The sequence below is a fragment of the Rhineura floridana genome, chromosome 16 (genome assembly GCF_030035675.1).
Source record: "Rhineura floridana isolate rRhiFlo1 chromosome 16, rRhiFlo1.hap2, whole genome shotgun sequence".
NCBI classification, from domain to species: domain Eukaryota; kingdom Metazoa; phylum Chordata; class Lepidosauria; order Squamata; family Rhineuridae; genus Rhineura; species Rhineura floridana.
In genome coordinates, this window is record NC_084495.1 from 19,472,832 (window position 1) to 19,492,644 (window position 19,813).

The following is a 19,813-nucleotide window of genomic DNA, read 5'->3' on the forward strand; positions in this document are numbered from 1 at the left end:
AGGGTCACAGCACTGGGGTTCTGCTTTCAGAACCTGAGACTTCTACAGTGTTCCATGGAGCTGCAATATTCTGATAAAAGCAGCATTCCTTCTAAATGTGATGGCTGGAATCGAAACTAGCATCTCATCCATGAGTAAACAAAAGTTCCACTCCTTACCGTAGTGATCTGAAGCTGTGATCTGAGAGTCGGCAACGTACCCAGAACCTAGGCCCAGTGGAGTTTGACACCCTGAAACCAAAAGTATGAGAAAATATAAAGTTATTTTTAAGTGGGGAAATAACATCTTTTAAATAATGTTTTTGAAATGCAGGGCTTCAAGCTGCCCTTGGGACATCAGTGAAGAGGGATGCAATAGATCGTGAAAAATGTTACAAATTCAGCCTTAACATTTGGAATACCTGATGTGGCCAAAATTGGTTGCCCTTCTCAGGCAGGGCTGAAGTTGCAAAGACCTTAGTCCGGCCTAGGTCTTTTGGGGATGTTATGATCCACACATACCAGGATGCTCTAGTGTTGTGGTATTCTTAGAAGAAATTACATCCCAGTGGGCAGAAGAGGAAGGGATCGCAGATGTGGAATAGAGGGAGCTGCCTTATACTGAACCAGACCATTGATCTATCTAATTCAGTATTGTCTACACCAGGTGTGAGGAACCGTTGGCCCTCCAGATGTTACTGAACTACACTTCCCATCATCCCTGGCCACTGGCTCTCCTGGGCCTGATGGGAATTGTAGGTCAGTAACACCTAGAGGGCCAAAGGTTCCCTACATCTAGTCTTCACTGACTAACCGTGACTCTGCAGGGTTTAAGAAAGGGACATCTAAGCCCTACCTGGAGATGCTCGAGATTGAACCTGGGATGTTCTGTATGTAAAGCAGATGCTCTGCCCCTGAGCTGCAGCTCTTCCCTGTTAGCTGCTGTAGATTTCAATAGAACAACATTTTCCCTTTTATTACATTGCCCATTACGAACACCCCTTTAAACGGTTCTTTAAAAAAAAAAGATAATACACTTTTGTGATGGCAATCACGCAAAATCAGCATTATGCTGAGGTGGCATTTCATATCCAACTTGCAGATGTGTGAAGGCTGAACAACAGGCAGAGTTAAGAGGTTTTAAAAAAAGGGTCTGAGGAATGTATTGTAATCCTGGTTGGAGCCAGTATACTTCTGAATACCAGTTGCTGGAAACCACAGGAGGGGAGAGCACTGTTACACTCAGATCCTGATTGCAGGCTTCCCATAGGTATCTGGATGGCCACTCTGAGAACAGGATGCTGGACTAGATGGGCCACCAGGGATAGGACTGTTGGCCAGTGCCGATTCGAAAGCATTCCGTCAACCTAACAGGCCGATATCAATTCAAGTTCGTTCTTTGTCCACCAGCCACAGCTTTTACAGATCCTTTTTTACCCTCACAAAAAATATTGATATTAATATTTTGGAAGGAAATATTGATATTTTTGTATGGAAGTACTGATAAAATCATCATTCTTGATATTTTAGAGGCTGTTTTTAAAAAAAAAAAAAAAAACCATTTTCAAAAATAGCCACAGAAAATCACTACATAAAATTCCAATCTGCAATGATAGAGAATAAGCGAATTGATGGGAAATTTGGTTCCAAATCCATACTGGGCAGAATTCTAGCACATCCCTATGGGCCACTGGCCAGATCTTTCTGATAAAGACTGGGCAGAGGCTCCATGTCTTTATCAGAAATGCAACACAGAGAAATTAGCATCTGAACCTTTTCCCATCAGTGGATCAAAGCTTCAGGAGAAGCTTTGCTGGTTGATTCTTGCTAGCTCTGCACAGAGGCCCCAAACCTCTGTCCACAAAAGAAGGCACCAACCTTAGAAGAATGGCATGCTTAGCTACTCACGCTGGTCATAGACTAGGAAGAGGGCACTCATTCCGGCTTGCTCATGCTCGCCAACCATACATTCCACCTGCCAAATCCCAGGATGGGATGGGTGCATTTCCACTGTCTCAAAGACACCTGTGGCAGAAAGAGGAAAAGAGAGCCAGCCATTTATTCACCTCTAGTTGCTGGACACTACAGCTGGAAGAGAGTTTTGCATACATGCCAGTAACGGCCACTGAAGACTCTTTGTGAAGAGGGTGGCCCTTCTGCAGAAAGTGATGTTACGTGCAACTACAGGTAACAAAAAGCTGTATCCAACTAAAAAGTACTCAGAGTAGACTCTATACATGAAAGAAGGCATTGAATCCAGCAAGCTCGAAACCCCAAAAGAGGCAGACTCCTCCACAGAATCGTTGTGGGTGGTGATACCATGCCCCAGGAGGGACTTAATACTGGGAATGATCTATCGTCCCCCTGATCAAAATGCTCAGGGAGACCTTGAGATGAGATATGAAATTGAGGAAGCATCCAAACTAGGAAATGTGGTAGTACTGGGTGACTTCAACTACCCGGACATAGACTGGCCGCATATGTGTTCCAGTCATGACAAAGAAGCAAAGTTTCTAGATATTCTAAATGATTATTCCCTAAGAACATAAGAACATAAGAAGAGCCTGCTGGATCAGGCCAGTGGCCCATCTAGTCCAGCATCCTGTTCTCACAGTGGCCAACCAGGTGCCTGGGGGAAGCCCGCAAGCAGGACCCGAGTGCAAGAGCACTCTCCCCTCCTGAGGCTTCCCGCAACTGGTTTTCAGAAGCATGCTGCCTCTGACTAGGGTGGCAGAGCACAGCCATCATGGCTAGTAGCCATTGATAGCCCTGTCCTCCATGAATTTGTCTAATCTTCTTTTAAAGCCATCCAAGCTGGTGGCCATTACTGCATCTTGTGGGAGCAAATTCCATAGTTTAACTATGCGCTGAGTAAAGAAGTACTTCCTTTTGTCTGTCCTGAATCTTCCAACATTCAGCTTCTTTGAATGTCCACGAGTTCTAGTATTATGAGAGAGGGAGAAGAACTTTTCTCTATCCACTTTCTCAATGCCATGCCTAATTTTATACACTTCTATCATGTCTCCTCTGACCCGCCTTTTCTCTAAACTAAAAAGCCCCAAATGCTGCAACCTTTCCTCGTAAGGGAGTCGCTCCATCCCCTTGATCATTCTGGTTGCCCTCTTCTGAACCTTTTCCACCTCTATAATATCCTTTTTGAGATGAGGCGACCAGAACTGTACACAGTATTCCAAATGCGGCCGCACCATAGATTTATACAATGGCATTATGATATCGGCTGTTTTATTTTCAATACCTGTCCTAATTATCGCTAGCATGGAATTTGCCTTTTTCACAGCTGCTGCACACTGGGTCAACATTTTCATCGTGCTGTCCACTACAACCCCGAGGTCTCTCTCCTGGTTGGTCACTGCCAGTTCAGACCCCATGAGCGTATATGTGAAATTCAGATTTTTTGCTCCAATATGCATAATTTTACACTTGTTTATATTGAATTGCATTTGCCATTTTTCCGCCCATTCACTCAGTTTGGAGAGGTCTTTTTGGAGCTCTTCGCAATCCCTTTTTGTTTTAACAACCCTGAACAATTTAGTGTCGTCAGCAAACTTGGCCACTTCACTGCTCACTCCTAATTCTAGGTCATTAATGAACAAGTTGAAAAGTACAGGTCCCAATACCGATCCTTGAGGGACTCCACTTTCTACAGCCCTCCATTGGGAGAACTGTCCGTTTATTCCTACTCTCTGCTTTCTGCTTCTTAACCAATTCCTTATCCACAAGAGGACCTCTCCTCTTATTCCATGACTGCTAAGCTTCCTCAGAAGTCTTTGGTGAGGTACCTTGTCAAACGCCTTTTGAAAGTCTAAGTACACTATGTCCACTGGATCACCTCTATCTATATGCTTGTTGACACTCTCAAAGAATTCTAATAGGTTACTGAGACAGGACTTTCCCTTGCAGAAGCCATGCTGGCTCTGCTTCAGCAAGGCTTGTTCTTCTATGTGCTTAGTTAATCTAGCTTTAATAATACTTTCTACCAGTTTTCCAGGGACAGAAGTTAAGCTAACTGGCCTGTAATTTCCGGGATCCCCTCTGGATCCCTTTTTGAAGATTGGCGTTACATTTGCCACTTTCCAGTCCTCAGGCACGGAGGAGGACCCAAGGGACAAGTTACATATTTTAGTCAGCAGATCAGCAATTTCACATTTGAGTTCTTTGAGAACTCTCGGGTGGATGCCATCCGGGCCCGGTGATTTGTCAGTTTTTATATTGTCCATTAAGCTTAGAACTTCCTCTCTCGTTACCACTATTTGTCTCAGTTCCTCAGAATCCCTTCCTGCAAATGTTAGTTCAGGTTCAGGGATCTCCCCTATATCTTCCACTGTGAAGACAGATGCAAAGAATTCAGAGGGACGGCAACCCTGGACTTAATCCTCAGTGGGGACCGGGACCTGGTGCGAGATGTAAGTGTTGTTGAACCGATTGGGAGCAGTGACCACAGTGCTATTAAATTAAACATACATGTAACTGGCCAATTGCCAAGAAAATCCAACACGGTCACATTTCACTTCAAAAGAGGAAACTTCACAAAAATGAGGGGATTGGTAAAAAGAAAGCTGAAAAACAAAGTCCAGAGGGTCATCTTACTCGAAAATGCTTGGAAGTTGTTTAAAAACACTCTATTAGAAGCTCAACTGGAGTGCATACCGCAGATCAGAAAAGGTACCGCCAGGGCCAAGAAGATGCCAGCATGGTTAACAGGCAAAGTCAAGGAAGCTCTTAGAGGCAAAAAGTCTTCCTTCAGAAAATGGAAGTCTTGTCCGAATGAAGAAAATAAAAAAGAACACAAACTCTGGCAAAAGAAATGCAAGAAGACAATAAGGGATGCTAAAAAAGAATTTGAGGAGCACATTGCTAAGAACATAAAAACCAACAAAAAAAATTCTATAAATACATTCAAAGCAGGAGACCATCTAGGGAGACGATTGGACCCTTGGATGATAAGGGAGTCAAAGGTGTACTAAAGAACGATAAGGAGATTGCAGAGAAGCTAAATGAATTCTTTGCATCTGGACTGGATGACCTCCAAGGTACCTCCCAACCCTAAAATTCTAGGATGATGAGTATGAAGTTCAGGTAAGCCCTGGTTTAAGTTAATTCTGATTTAATTTCTTTGGTTTTCTTCATGGGTCCTCCACTACTGTAAAAGAGGTATTGGGTGTTAAGCTTTTCCCCAATAAGCATATGCCACAGTGTTCCAAAGGCTGATGTGAGCTAGAAAGAGGAGTGTGTCCTGTCTTACCAGGATAGAGGTTGTAGACTCCCAAGCGATACTCCTCAGCCATTCTGATGGTGAAGACTTGCCCATGGAAGTGGACAGAGTGGATGTCCTCAGTACCACCCATGTTCAACAGGTACCATCTGACCCTCTGGTGCTGACCCATCACCAGCCCTGGTAGGGTATTTTTCACATAGCCATTGATAGCTGGAGAAAAGAGAGAGGGAGAAGGAGGATAAAACACAGAACGGAGAAAAGGAAGACACAAACCCTAAAGATTCCTTAATAATAGCAACAACAACAACAATAGAATTTATATCCTGCCCCAAAAGAGCCCAGGGTAGCAAACATAAAGCAATTTACCAAGGAAAAGAAAAACATACTAGAAACAGTTTTTTTAAATTCCAAAATATTATTACAATCAAAACATTGTAAAACAACAGTTTAAAATATTCTAAAACATAGCTTAAAAACATTAAGCTTTGAGATGTTTCATAGGAAGCGATTCATAAATGGAATTAAATAACTAGCACTGCAACCCTATTCCCACCGTTCTGAGAGTAAGCCCCACTGAACTCAATGGGGCTTCCTTTTGAGCGGACATGTATAATATAGTGGACATGTAGTTATAACTACATAAATTCCTGGAGACAGCAAGGCCTTCTAGGCTGTAGTAGCATCCCAGACCATAATAGGTACCTGCGTTAGGGTTGAGCATAAGTGCAATTTATGTCTGGTGTGTAGAAAGTGGGCAGAACTTATATCTTTCCGTCTCATAGTACTAGAACTTTGAGGCTGTGTACACAAGACATTTTATTCTAGAATCAATGGAGTCCTTGTTTTTTCTACATGGACAGCACATAATCTAGATCTATTGCATATTTTTTGCCTCTGAAAAGTGCTTCTTGAGGAATTGGTTTCATTCTGAAAAGAAACGCTCATTGCAGATTGATTCTGCATTGCCCTGCAGTATGTCCGTTTGAAAACAGATGAAAACAGATACAAGTGGTCCTGACAATGGGGTGTGTTTCTCCACCTGCTCAATGACATCGTGGGCAGGAGTATACCAAGACTGCAATCACCACTTCCTTCTTCATTCACCTGGGGCATGCATAGGGAGCAAAATGTGTTGACAACCTAATCAAGGGGAGGGTTTTCGAAGGCATATCAAGTAACCACATGCACTCTTGTGGAAGGCAGGATGTTGAATCACTCTAGATTAAAAGCAGCATGTTGAGGATGAGGATGAGCAATTCTATACCGAGAAAAACTATATTTTTGTGCTACAAATGGGTCAGTTTTTTAGATGTTTTTAAAGCTTTTTTTAAAAGCTTTTCTAAAGACGTTTTTAAGATGTTTTTAAAGATGTTTTCCTTGCCCCTGTGCCAATTACCTTGGGAGAGTGAGAAGAGGAGATGGAAAGGACAGTCTTCCAGAGCCTAGAAAATTTACTTTTTTGAACTACAGCTCCCATCAGCCCCAGCCAGCATGGCCACTGGATTGGGCTGATGGGAGTTGTAGTTCAAAAAAAGTAAGCTCTGATTCTTACCATAGAAATAATTGCTTGCTTTAAAGGCAGGATTGTCCATCTGGATGTGGCAGGGGGGCGGACAGTCCCTCTCAAGGTTTTCAGCAAAGTACCAGCTCTTGGTCTCATCAAAGATGGTGAAGAGCAGGGAGAACTCCTGGACAGCCAGCTGCCTTCCATACACGGTGCTCAGTGCTCCGGGCTGGCAGATAATCAGAGGCCCAATGAGACCGGAATGCAGGTCTTTCTCCTGGGATGGAAATTTGAGGGGCAAAGGGGAGAAGAGAGAGAAGCAAGATGGATCAGTTCCTGTATCCCAGCCCTGAAGATTGCATTCACAGCACTGCAATGCTTAGAGCAGAGACAGCCAACACGGTGCCCTCCGGACATTGCTGGACTACAACGCCCATCATTCCTGTCCATTGGTCTGGTCATGCTGGTTTACATTAAATATGCATACTGATTTTTAACTTTATTTTATTGCTTCTTTGTATTTCTTATATTGTATTTTATTGTACTGGAATTTGATTGAATGTAAATTGTCATAGAATAAAACATAATATAAAACATTAAAGAAGCAATCAAAATAAATTAAAAATCATACAGCAAATAGCACAGTGCACTACAATTGTGACAACAGGCAGAAACATCATTAAGCGGTCCGCCAAGATCACCGGCACTTTTCAAGTGGTACAGCAGGTAAAAAAATTTGGGAGCCACTGTCTCAAGCAAACAGATGAGAAGTTGCCACTAAGGAAAGGGTCTCGCAAGGGGAAGGGCTGTAGGTCAGTGGTAGAGCATGTGCTTTGCCCACACAAGGTTCCAGGTTGAGTGCAGGTAGGGCTGGGAAAGACTTCAGCCTGGAGAGTCACTGCGAGTCAGCAAAATCTGGTGAACAGTGAATTTCAAAGGGTGGCTGTGTTTTGGTTCATGTATTGTTTTGAAAAGTGCAAATTAGGTAAGTTCACCTTTAACTGCCATGCTTAGCCAAATGGACCAGTGGCCTGACTGAATATAAAGCATCATCTTATGTTCCTATGAACCAAGCCTATGGCTACCTTGTGATTTAAAAAGAGGCAAAATTAAAAAGAGCGCTTTAGTATGGGTTTCTCCTAATATATGCATTTTCATTAATATATGCATTTACATGCACCTTTTACCCTGGTATATGCATATTTGTACCTACTACTTGGCTGGAGAACTCCATTGCAAAATCTGGAGAAAGGTGAATTTCAGAAGGGGGGCTGTGTTTTGGTTCACGTATTGTTCTGAAAAGCACAAATTAGTTAAGTTCATCCCATCCCTAGCCCTAATTGACCATCTCTCAAGATAAGAGCATACACAAACCTTCTGAGTGTCATCTGAGGTCCTTCTTTGTGTGCCAGCTCTGAGAGAACTGGGGGGAAGGCAACAAGACCTTTTCAAGCGTGGCCCACTGCCTATGAAATGCTCTCCCAAGAAAGCTCTACCTGGTGCCGTCATTGACATCTTTTTAGCGCCAGGTTAAGCCTTTCCTCTTCACCCAGGCATCTGATGGAATTTGATGCAGCTGAGTCAAAGCTTTATTTTAGTGCTGCTGTGGGTCGTTGCTAAGTCCACACACATACCCCATACACACACAGATGTGGAAGTTGGTGTTTTGTGTTTTAATGATGGCTCTTTTTTTAACATTCTGTATGTTTTTAAAATGAATGGTGAGTTGCCTGGAGACAGCCCTGTGCTAGGTGGCTAACAAGTCAATAAATAAACCAATAAATAAGTATGCAGATACAATATGTGAAATAAGCAACTGTGAACTGTGCCTTTGTACTCTTTGCAAGCTGCCAGTTCTTAGGTCCTGCCAACTCTCTGTCATCTGCAAAAAAGCTAGATAAGGACAGCAGGAGAGAACATGTTCCCCACTTACCAGGCTCACACTGGAGAAATACGCCCATGCCTTGCAGTCAAACTCCTTGGAGGTGGGAGCCATGTGATGTGACACCTTGATAGAGTAATTGCGCATCTGGTTTGGCTGCACGGCCTCTAGGATAGGCTGTTCAACTTCCTCCAGATTTCCTTCATATGGCAGCATGTTAGAATGGAAGGAATATGGGCGGGAAGCCAGGTTCTTGAATGTCACCTGGGTGAGGGTGGGAGGAGCATGCGCAAAAAAGAGAATTAACATTTGGTGAGAGCAATAAAGAACAAAGGTGGCTGAAGATGCACCTCTCCACTCTTCATGGAGTTGCTGCCTTTTAACCTGGTAGATTATGGACCTAGGCTGTGGGCACACTAGTCGCTTCAAATGCACGCAGAGTAGTTTTTCTGGCTGTGTTTTGAAGCGACTCTGCCCTCTGCTGGCCACACCTCCTTTCCCACTGTTGACTTCAGTCCTTTCAGAACCACCCACAGCAAAGTGTTATGCCAGTCACTGGCTCTGCCTGAGCCTACAGGAAAGCGTTTCCATTGGCCACACCTGGAAGACAAAGGGGTCGATCTACTAATGAGTAGTGAAATCTGCCTGAAGCAGAATTTTTTAAAAAATGCACTCAAGCTGATCCGACCAGGTTTTAGAGTAAAAAGGGGTGGACTAGCATCATGTGCCCCCATTTTCAGAAATGAGAGAGGTGGAGATGCATTGGGACTGGCACAACAGGAAGTGTGTCTCTGCCTCTACTGCTGCCTGGGGCTGATGGGAGTTGTAGTCCAAAACATCTGGAGGGTACCAGGTTAAGGAAGGTTGACCTAAGCCATAGCTACGGAGGGGCGCCTGGGGACCCAACTTCCTCAGTTATATTCTAGGCCCCCTTCCTGAATTATTGGCTTTCATTTTTTTTAAAGTATCTCACCCTTTTACGTATGGATATAAATGCACATGCAGTTGGTATAGCACAGTGGGGAGGAGAGCCTGGCTGGGAGTCCAGAGGCTGTGAGTTCAAATCCCCGCTCGTGTCTCCTGGGTGTCAAGGGCCAGCTAAACATCACCCCCATAGTGAGTGGCTCAGGGATGACGTGCCCTGCCACCTGTGCAGCCGTGGGCAAGCTGCAGAGTCCCAAGGAGCCCAGTTGCCCCCCAGCTGGCAGTTGCGGACAAGGAAGGGGCTGGCTTGTGCAGCTGTGGCAAGCTAAGCAGGCCCTAGCCAGCTGGGGAGGACTAGCCTCAGAGGGAGGCAATGGTAAACCCCCTCTGAATACCGCTTACCATGAAAACCCTATTCATAGGGTCGCCATAAGTCAGGATCGACTTGAAGGCAGTCCATTTCCATTTTCATAAATGCACACAAGCAGAATTCTGCCCAATTGCTCGCTAAGTAGTACAGGAATACCCCGCATTAACGAGTACGTAAACTGAAAATGTACTTAAAGTGAAGCACTACCTTTTTTCACTTATCGCTGCATATACTGCACTGCAGTCGTCATATACGGGCATAACTGATGTAAATAACCCATTTATAACTAAAATAAACACAGTAGGCCTTATTTTAAGAAAAAGTTTGTAGTTGGAAACTGATCGGGCGGTGGCGTCATGCCGTTAAGTGTCCGTTCTTGTGAAGCGAGTGTATGTAAACAGGGGAATGGTGCTACTGTAAATATGTCCATACTCGCGAGTGTCCGTAAAGTGAAGGTCTGTATAGCGGGGTATTCCTGTATTGTAATTAGATGAGAGAGAAAGAGAGAGAGAGGCTGTTCTACAATGATTCCCTGATCCCACTTAGGCCTTTATGCAGGGCCTGCCCAAAACATTTTGCTGCCTAAGGCAAAAGACAAGATGCCATCTCCTCCCCCACTCCCAGTTCCATAGTTTACAGCAGTGACAGTTGAATCTTAATTTTTTTTAAAAAAGACAGGTCCTATTCATAATGCTTTCTACCTTTTATGGTATTAATTGGGTAGATGGTCTATTAAAACCATTCTGATCTACTAATAAGGTATACCCACCTAGTCAGGTGTGTGTGTGTGTGTGTACTGCCTTTAAGTCAATTCCGACTTATGGTGACCCTATGAATAAGTTTTTCATGGGGCTGAGAGGCAGTGACTGGCCCAAGGTCACCCAGTGAGTTTCATGGCTGTGTGGGGATTCGAACCCTGGTCTCCCAGGTGGAAGTCCAATACCTTAATCACTACACCACACTGGCTCTCACCTAGGCAGGTAGCAGATTTAATTTTTTTAAAAAAAATATTTTTCAATACAAGCAACTATAATATTTAGAGTGGGGGTGAGCAACCTTTTTTTGTGTGGAGGGCTGCATACCAGTGATGGGCAGGGCCACAGTCAAAAGTGAGCCAGACTGGAGCCACAGATGGGTGGAACTCCTTTCTTTTTTACTCTCTTTTCTGCTACTCCCCCCACCCCATCTCTGCAAGCCTCTGAGCAGTGCTAGGTGGCTGGATCTAGCTGCCATTTTAATTTCTCACAGTGCCCAGAGAGCAAAGTTATGTCAAGGGCATTGTGGGGAATTTAAAGGGTGCTGGAGCCCTGGTAGCAGCTCAAGGATGCCAGGTGTTGATCCCGGGCCTGTTTTACAGGCAGATGAATAGGCCATAGTACAGAAGATAAAATACAGACCTAAACAAATGGCATATGTGCAGATGGGGGATTTAAAAGTATGGGAGATTCCACCCTCCAACCTTTTCCTTCCCATATTGCACATGGAGCATCTCACCCTGATGACATCATCAACCTGTGCCCGGATGTACGGCCCCAAGATGCCCAAGTGCTCATCCAACTCTCCACGGTCTGATGACTGAGTAAAAGAGCTGTCTAGGTATTCCCGGAAAACGACTTTCCGGTACTTCTTGGATTGCTTCTTCCAGCTGTTCTTCGGATTCCTGTGACAACATAAGAGGCATTTCAGTCTGTGACACTCTTTCCCCAGCCTGGTGCCCCCCTCCCCCAGATCTTTTAGACTACACCTCCAATCAGCCTCACCAAGCATGGCCAATGGTTACGGGAATCAAGTTGGGGAAAGTTATTCTAGAACATTTCTCCATCCTGTCTCCCAACACTTCCTAAGCTGACCTTTATCCAGTCAGCACCAGTTAACTCCTCTTAAACTTTTCAGCCACATTTCCTAGGCATGCATTGTGGTTGCAACATGCTGCTGTCCCAAAATCCAACAGATAACGCTCCATTTTGCATATGTGCCTGTCTGTATACATCCATCGCCAAAATGGCAGCTGTTGTTAGTTGGTGTGGCGTATTGGCAAGGACCATAGAAAACTTATGACTCAGATTTTACCCCAGCCACAGACTCACTCAGTAGCTCTAAGCAAGCCATTGTTGTTCACATTCAGCACCCCATCTGCAATTTGAGGATAATGCTGGCCTATCTTACAGTGCTGCTGTAAGGACTGCTGGAATAATATTTACACAAATAGTAGGTCTGTGTTCAAGTCCGTACTCAGAGCTTGGAAACGTTACTTTTTTTGAACTACAACTCCCATCAGCCCCAGCCATCATGGCCACTTTTCCAAGCTTTGTCCGTACTCTGCTATGAGGCTTATGATGTGACGTCTCTCAGCCCAACCTACCTTACAAGGTGGTTATGAAAATAAAATGGATGGAGGAAGCATCTGTGCTGCTTGGAGGAAGGGCAGGGTACAAATGTAATGTTAAAATTATCATTAAATTCTCTGAAAGTGCTATATAAATGCTAAGCATCACTAGGAGGATCACATACCACCATCTCAGAAAGTCTTGATATTGGATTGGCTAAGAGCCTTTACCTCTTCCTCCTCACATCATCTTCTGACCTTATGGGGAAGTTTGGAGGTAAGATCCCAGGAGCATCTCAAATATGTTCTTTGGTCTAGAATCTAGATTAACCTTCCCCAACCTTGAGACTCCAGACTTTGTGGAACTACAACTCCCATCATCCCTGACCACTGGTCGCACTAGTTGGGGATTATAGTCCAACATTGTTTGGGGATTGTTGCTCTAGAGAACTTGTGGGCAACCGAGGATTGAATATGGCCCTTCAGGCCTCTCTATTTGGCCCTCAGAACTCTCCCCAGAGCACAACACCTCTCCCCAGGCAACATCATTCACTGGCCCTGCTTTGCACTCCAAGGGTTTTTCGCTGGCTGCAATGTGTCCTTGAACTCTGATAATGCCTCTCGCTTGCCTGGATGAAGGATAGAGAGGGAATGTTCGTAGAAACTAGCCTACTGTACAAAGATATAATTTTTAGTTGTTCCTCTGCCCACTTTTGTCACGTAGCCTTTGGAAGGTTGCCCTTGAGCTGGAAAAATGGCTGTGGGCACACTAGTCGCTTCAAAAGCAGCCAGAATGGTTTTACTGGCTGCGTTTTGAAGCAACTCTGCCCTCAGCTGGTCGCATCTCCCTTCTCCACTACTGACTTCAGACCTCTCAGGACTGCCCATAGCAAAGTGTTAGGCCAATCACTGTCTCTGCCTCAGCCTGCAGCAAGGCGTTTTCATTGGCCACACCTGCAGGGCAATGGGATGATGTACCAATCAGTTGCGAAATCTGTCTGAAATGGATTTTTTAAAAAAATGCAATCAAAATGCAATCCGGCCGGCCAGAGCCTTAGAGCAAAAAGGGGCAGAGTTTGACTAGCATCATGTCCCCCCATTTTCAGAAAAGAGAAGTGGAGAAACTCTGGAACTGGTACAAAGTAATTGTGTCTCTATGACCCTCCATGGTGCAGAGTGGTAAGCGGCGGTAACACAGCCGAAGCTCTGCTCATGGCTGGAGTTCGATTCCAACGGAAGGAGGAAGTCGAATCTCCAGTAAAAGGGGTCAAGGTCCACTCAGCCTTCCATCCATCCGTGGTCAGTAAAATGAGTACCTGGCATATGCTGGGGGGTAAAGAAAGGCCGGGGAAGGAACTGGCAATCCCATCCCATATATATGGTCTGCCTAGTAAACGTCACAAGACGTCACCCTAAGAGTTGGAAACAACTCGCACTATAAGTGCGGGGACACCTTTACCTTTAATTGTGTCTCTACCCAAGGTTCCTGAACTCTGCTCTAGAGAGCATTGAGGCTGGTTGAATTTCCAGTCCCCTGCTTCACCCTACAGCCAAAGGGGTTGTGAAGAACTTACTTGACTCCTTGATATGGTGAGGAAAAATGGTTCCCGTAATCCCACATCACTTCCACCGCGGCAATGAAATACTGCTGGACTTTCCCAGTGTTCCAAGTTCGCGCATCCTGGTCATCCTCTTCATAGATATCAAAGTCCTCCTTGTTCTCCTCGGTATTGCTGTAGTCATCATACTCAGAGGCCTGTTTCAGAGGCTGTGAGGAGTTTGTCTCCCCTATTCTGTTGAGGCCAAAGGGAGCCCTGGAGACCTCCATATGAGCTTTGGCTCCTGGAGCCCTGCTCTCATCTTTGCTGAATCCATGTTCTGGGATTCCAAACTCTTCTTCCTTTCTCTTCCTTTCAAATATCTCTGTGTTGCCACTTATGGGAGGAATGCCACCTTCTTCACCATTGATTTCTTTCTGTCTCTCTGCTTCCTCCCATAGCTCTTCCTGAAGGGTTCGATAGACAGTCAGGCGATCCTGAAGGCCCATGTCGTTTTCAGCTGAGGCCCATTTTGCTGGCCTTGCAGCCTCCTCCCTCTTTATGGCCGCCTTCAAGGATTCATGCCCTAACGTTTGCCCTCGATCTGTACTGGACTCCCCCAGCTGCAACTGCAAAAGAGTTTCTGGATCAGTGTGACTCACAACTGGAACCTCTGGTGTTGCACGAAGTCCATCCTCATTTGTCTTCTGCTTGATGGTTTTCTGGAGAATAGGGTCAACACCTGTGATTTGTCTTCTAGCAAAGATGGCAGGGGCCAGTCTGGGTTTGGTTTCCTGGGGCCCAAGAGTTCTGGAATAACCAGAAACAGTGGTGGTTGCATCCCCTACATCTTGAGATAAGCTGCCTTCTCTCTGAGCCTGTTCGCTTCCATCCTGAGAGACCATCCTGAGTACCGTTACTTTTTGGGAATCATGGATGTTCAGGGAATGTGGGATTGGCCTGTACTGGACTGAGTTCGACAGAGAAGATGAAGCTGTTATCTTGCCAGGACTGGTTGTGCGATGGTCTCCAGCAGCCTCATCTGTGAAATATGCCCTTGTTATAAAACCCTTGGCCTTGTTTATCTTGAACAAAGTCTGAGCTCTTCCTTCATCTTCACTAGGACTCTTTGTTTCCCTTGTTGCTACAGTGTCTCTTTCTTCTAATGTGGCTTGTCGTGATTTCAGAGACCTCTTTTCCAAGTGACCACCGCATCCATGAGGGCCCTGTTGACAGGACTTCAGCCTTGTCCCATCTGAGGACTTTTCATGGCTCTGAATGTCTGGTTCCGATTGTAGCTGGCTCTCTCCCTTTCTTACAAGCTCCACAGAACCTGCATCATTTCCTAGGTCAATTCGCTGTGATGGAGGTGTCTCCCCTTGATGAAAAACATCCCCTTTTTCTGATACGCTCTCTTTCGAAAGCCCTAAGATGGCATCTGCTGGCCTGCTTTGTATAATTATTTGTTCCACAGATGTATCTAGCACTCCACGGGAATCTGGAGTACTCATCATGTTGTCTATGGCATCAAATCTGGGCAAATCTTCATTTTCTCTCCTTGAGAGATCCTTACCTTGGCTAGTTTCTTGGAAAGCTCCTTGGAGTGCTAAGCCATCTGGTCCTTGACTAGTGTGAAAGAGACGTGTAGAGAATCGATCATGACTGTCCAGAATGTCGTTAGTATATTTGGCCTTGTCCATAATACTTGGGTCGCTGACCAATCTATCTGGATCCACCCTTTCGCTGCTCTGTGCAGAAAAAGAGTTGTGCTCAGTCAGATGATCTGGGCCTCTAGTGGCTGTGTCCAGTTTGAGCTGCACAATCTTCTCAGTTCCATGATCCTGAAAACTCTTTGCTACAAGCCTTGTCTCACGTGCTTTGTCATAAGAGGCTATATATGGACTATTACTGCCAAGAAGAAAATCTTCACTTACAGACGTAGAAGTGCCTCCTTGACCTCCCATAGTTGCGGTGGTTCGTTCAACTTGTGATGAAACACCTGGTTTTTTTGCTAGCAATGATTCCCTGGTTGTAAATGGTTCATTCCCTTGGACAGTTGCCTTACGAGACAAGTAGTTTGTTGAATCTTGAAAGGTTGTGTCATAGCTCTGCGACACCAGATCTTCAGTCCCAGGGTTAATTTCTAATCTTGATGGACCAGTGCCTTGCCTCTCCCATGACATGTGCTGAACAACTGGCTTATTTTTCAAATCATCTAATGATGCAGAAGTATCACTAGTGTGAAAGAAAGTGCTTTCATCCATATCAGACATTGTTTGCAGTGCTACTTCCTCATTCAACATAATATCTGGCGTCCATGTTACAGCATTCTGTCCTTTGGCTATGTTTACATCTTCTACCAAAGCTCTTTCAGGAAACCTGGAATCTGGATCTACCTTATTTAGTTTTGATAAATCATCATCAATTTTAAGAGGGCTTTTTTCTGCATTCAAGGTCGGGCTTTCTGCAAGGCCAATCCCATCAGACAAGTCCTTTGACTGCACAGTGGTAACATGACCTTCAAGAAATGCCTCCGTTTTTTCCAGTGGAGGGCCTGATTGAGCCTTCTTGACTTCCACTGCCTCTTGTTCATCTGAGTTCTCTTGGACCATCCCAGGTCCTTCAAGTGGTATGGATGTTCCAAAGATGGTCTCATTACCCAGATTGGTTGCAGTCTCTAATGCACTCTCATTATGCTGAGACTCTTGGAAACCTTGCTTGAGCACGGCTGATGGTTCTTCTTCTGCCAGAAAGGCATCAATGGGCACAATCTCAACAAGGTTCTCTTGAAAAGAAGGTAAAGAATTGTCATCTAGGGATAATGATTCCGCAGGAGGCAACACCAGGTCAGTGGGATATGTTTTGTTGTTTAACTTGAGAAGCTGCTCAGTCTGTTCAAGACAAGGATCCAAATCATGGTTGGTCTTCTGCATTTCATTTTCCAAAGAGGAGATGTTGTCATCCCTATGTTTCTTTATGCAAGGCCTAAGAGGCCTTTTTTTCTTGGGGAAGCCTCTTGGTTGCAAGAGGTTGGCTTCGAGCATGTAGTCTTCTGGTATTAGTTCATCAGATTCATCATACTCTACTTCCTGGAAGCACTTGGAAACAGTGAATATGGCTCTCATTCCACGTCTTCTGAAGTCAGGGTTCAAGCATCCCAACATCCATGTGCCTGTCTCAGGTAAAGGCAAAAGATCAAAGCAGAGAATGAGATACAGGAGCATTCTTTCTGTTGAGGTGGGGCTGGGGAATGGAAGTAACCAGAAGGGGTAGGACCCATGACACTCTCACAAAATTCCAAATGTACTCATGAGCTCAAATCGGTTGGCCACCCCGGTTACAAGTTCCTGACAGACAATAAATAGATCTCTTTTATGGGGATAGAGGCAGCCTGGGAAGTGATAGAGCAGATTCCACTCTTGTGGTGTATGAATGAATCAATAGATCAGAAGTAACCAACACAGTGCCCTCCAGATCTAGTTGGACTCCAACTCCCATCAACCCCAGACAGCCTGGCCAATGGTCAGGGTTAATGGGAGATGTAGGCCAACAACATCTAGATGGCACTCTGTTGGCTACTACTGCAATAGGACTCCTGCTACCCTGGGCTCCTTCTAGGAGGAAGGGCAGGATATAAATTTAATAAACAAACAAATAAAATAATAGATCAAGAGTAGGAGTTTCTAAGCTTCTTTAAAGAAGAGTCCATACTCCTTCTTCATCCTCACTTTAACTCTTCTTTCAAGACAAAAAGCAGTACAGACATTAACGTGAAACTGAACCACATTTTCATGCCAAATGAACTGTGATGCTTCAGAAGAGATCAGCTTCATCAGACTGAGTCAAGCAACACCTCTAACTAACCTGGATTCTCCATGGACATGAAGACAGTCTCTCCAGAGAGGGGAAAGAGTGTGAGGATCTCTTCAAAGACCGTGTTGTGCTTAAAAGTGTTCCCGGAGAAGAAGACGGACAGAATCTCAGTCTGGTTACCTACACTTAGGATGTACCAATACACAACTTGGTTTTGACAAAGCTTAAGGTGTAGATGATCAAAGACATAGCCATTGATACCTGGAAGAGTAGTGAGATGGGGAAAGTGCTGTTGATATCCAGATCACAGGGTCGATTGAGGCCAAAAAGTCAAGACAGAATTTCAAAAACAAACTGGTGAGGATTAAAATAACAAAGAGTCCTGTATCCCCCTAAAGAGCATTGAAATAGTTACACATTAATTATTTAGCCTTTAAGATGCCACAGGACTCTTTGTTCCCCACCCTCCCTGCAAAACAGACCAACCAGGTTACATTTCTGAAAAGTCTAAGTGTGGGCTGTCAGCTGTTGCTTCTATCACCAGAACTGCTGGTTGGGAAATACAAGCTGTTCTAGCTAAAATTACAAACATTACAAACCATAATCCTTCTGGTTCTGGGGATCAAGTGATCCCAGAAAAGCAGTCCTCCTGTACTGCTAAATTTACCCTGCCGTTAACGGCTTTAGAAGAGATTTGGCCAAAGTCACAGAGGATAAGTTTATCAATAGTTGCTATATGGGCAACATGGCTTGAATACCAGATTCTGGAGAACACAAGGGCTATTACATTAATGTCCTGCTTATGGGATTCCCAAGAGGCATATGGCTGCCCACTGTGGGAAAACAGAGAACTGGATAAAGCAAGCCTTTATTCTGACCCAGCAGGGCTTTGCTTGTATTCTTATTCCTGTGACACAGATCCAAAGTCTGCTGTGTTTTCTCAGTCTGACGTTATATCCTCACCATACATTTAAAGCACTCTTATACTACTTTAAGAGTCTTGCCTTCCCCCAAATAAACTTGGAAACTGTAGTTTGTGAAGGGTGCTGGGGGCGGTAGCTCTGCAGGGGATCTCCTAACAACATCCCTAACAACAAGGGATGGACAAAGCTGACAGTTTTGGTTCTCTCAGATTCTCATTTTTCCAGTCTTAAATGAAATTCTCTACATTTCCACATCAATTTGCAAATGTTAGTTAAAATAATCTTCATGAAAATTCATCAGCAGTGTTTTTCCCCTAATAAACATGTTTTTATGAGGTTTTGACTAATATACACATTTTTGCAAGCATTCTCTCCTAATATAATGTTTTGTATGCAACTTTCACTAACATATTTATTGATATGCATACTTTACATTAGTATATGCATTTTTATATACATTGCTTGGCTGGAAAACTGCACTGCAAAATTCTGAGAAGTGCAAACTTCACAGGGTGGCTGTATTTCAGTTCTTGAATTGTTTCAGAAAGTGTGGATTAGGTAGGTTCGCCTTTAAATGCGCAGTACATCAAATTTCCCCTCCATCCCTAAACAACATTCAGCACCCTTAACAAACTACAGTTCCCAGGATTCTTTGGGGAAAGATCTGACTGTTAAAGTGGTTTAAGAGTGCTTTAAATGTAAGGTGCGGGTGTGACCTGAGCCAATTTGTCACTCAGGAAATCCACTAGATTGTAAAGATGGACAAATCTGTCAATTTTGGTTTCTCATTTTTCCAGTCTCAAAATCAGTTCTCCACTTTTCCACATCAGTTTGCAATTTTTAAAAAAGTCCTCATGAAAATGCATCAACATTTTAACGCGAATTTCTCCTCACACATGTTTTTACATGCGGCTTTGTCTAATATACCCATTTTTACAAGGCAAATTCTTCTTCTGGAGCTACTCACTGTACATGACGTTAGAGGCATAGAACTCAGGATCTTTGAGGTTGACATTGGCTGCATCAGCACAGAATTGTTTGATATTCTCCTCTAAGTACCAGCTGCGGTTTTCGTCGAAGACAGAAAACAGCACAAATTTTGCTTCATCTGACATGATCTGCAAGAACCACAAATGTAAGGGTTGTGGGAAGCGGACTGGCATCACTCCTTGAGGCATTTTTGAAACGGAGGGCGATGGAATATAGGAAGCCACCATATACTGAGTGAGACCCAGCTATCCATCTAGCTCAATATTGTCTACATTGCCTGGCACTCCAGGGTTTCAGGGAGGGGATCTCTCCCAGCCCTACCTGGAGAT

At 44.4% G+C, this 19,813-nt stretch overlaps 1 protein-coding gene across 4 annotated transcripts in view; it reads right to left on the minus strand.

Moving 5' to 3' along the window:
• Positions 1 to 19,813, minus strand: part of F8 (coagulation factor VIII) — a 71,111-nt gene that overhangs the window by 7,400 nt on the left and 43,898 nt on the right. For all 4 annotated transcript variants that reach the window (XM_061598980.1, XM_061598979.1, XM_061598981.1 and 1 more), the window contains 9 exons: positions 19,462 to 19,612; positions 17,623 to 17,832; positions 13,795 to 16,930; positions 11,389 to 11,554; positions 8,652 to 8,864; positions 6,767 to 6,995; positions 5,242 to 5,424; positions 1,887 to 2,003; positions 159 to 230 (listed from right to left, as the gene is read on the minus strand). In XM_061598980.1, coding sequence (XP_061454964.1) covers positions 159 to 230; positions 1,887 to 2,003; positions 5,242 to 5,424; positions 6,767 to 6,995; positions 8,652 to 8,864; positions 11,389 to 11,554; positions 13,795 to 16,930; positions 17,623 to 17,832; positions 19,462 to 19,612 — 4,477 coding nt within the window. The remainder of the gene's footprint in view (positions 1 to 158; positions 231 to 1,886; positions 2,004 to 5,241; positions 5,425 to 6,766; positions 6,996 to 8,651; positions 8,865 to 11,388; positions 11,555 to 13,794; positions 16,931 to 17,622; positions 17,833 to 19,461; positions 19,613 to 19,813) is intronic.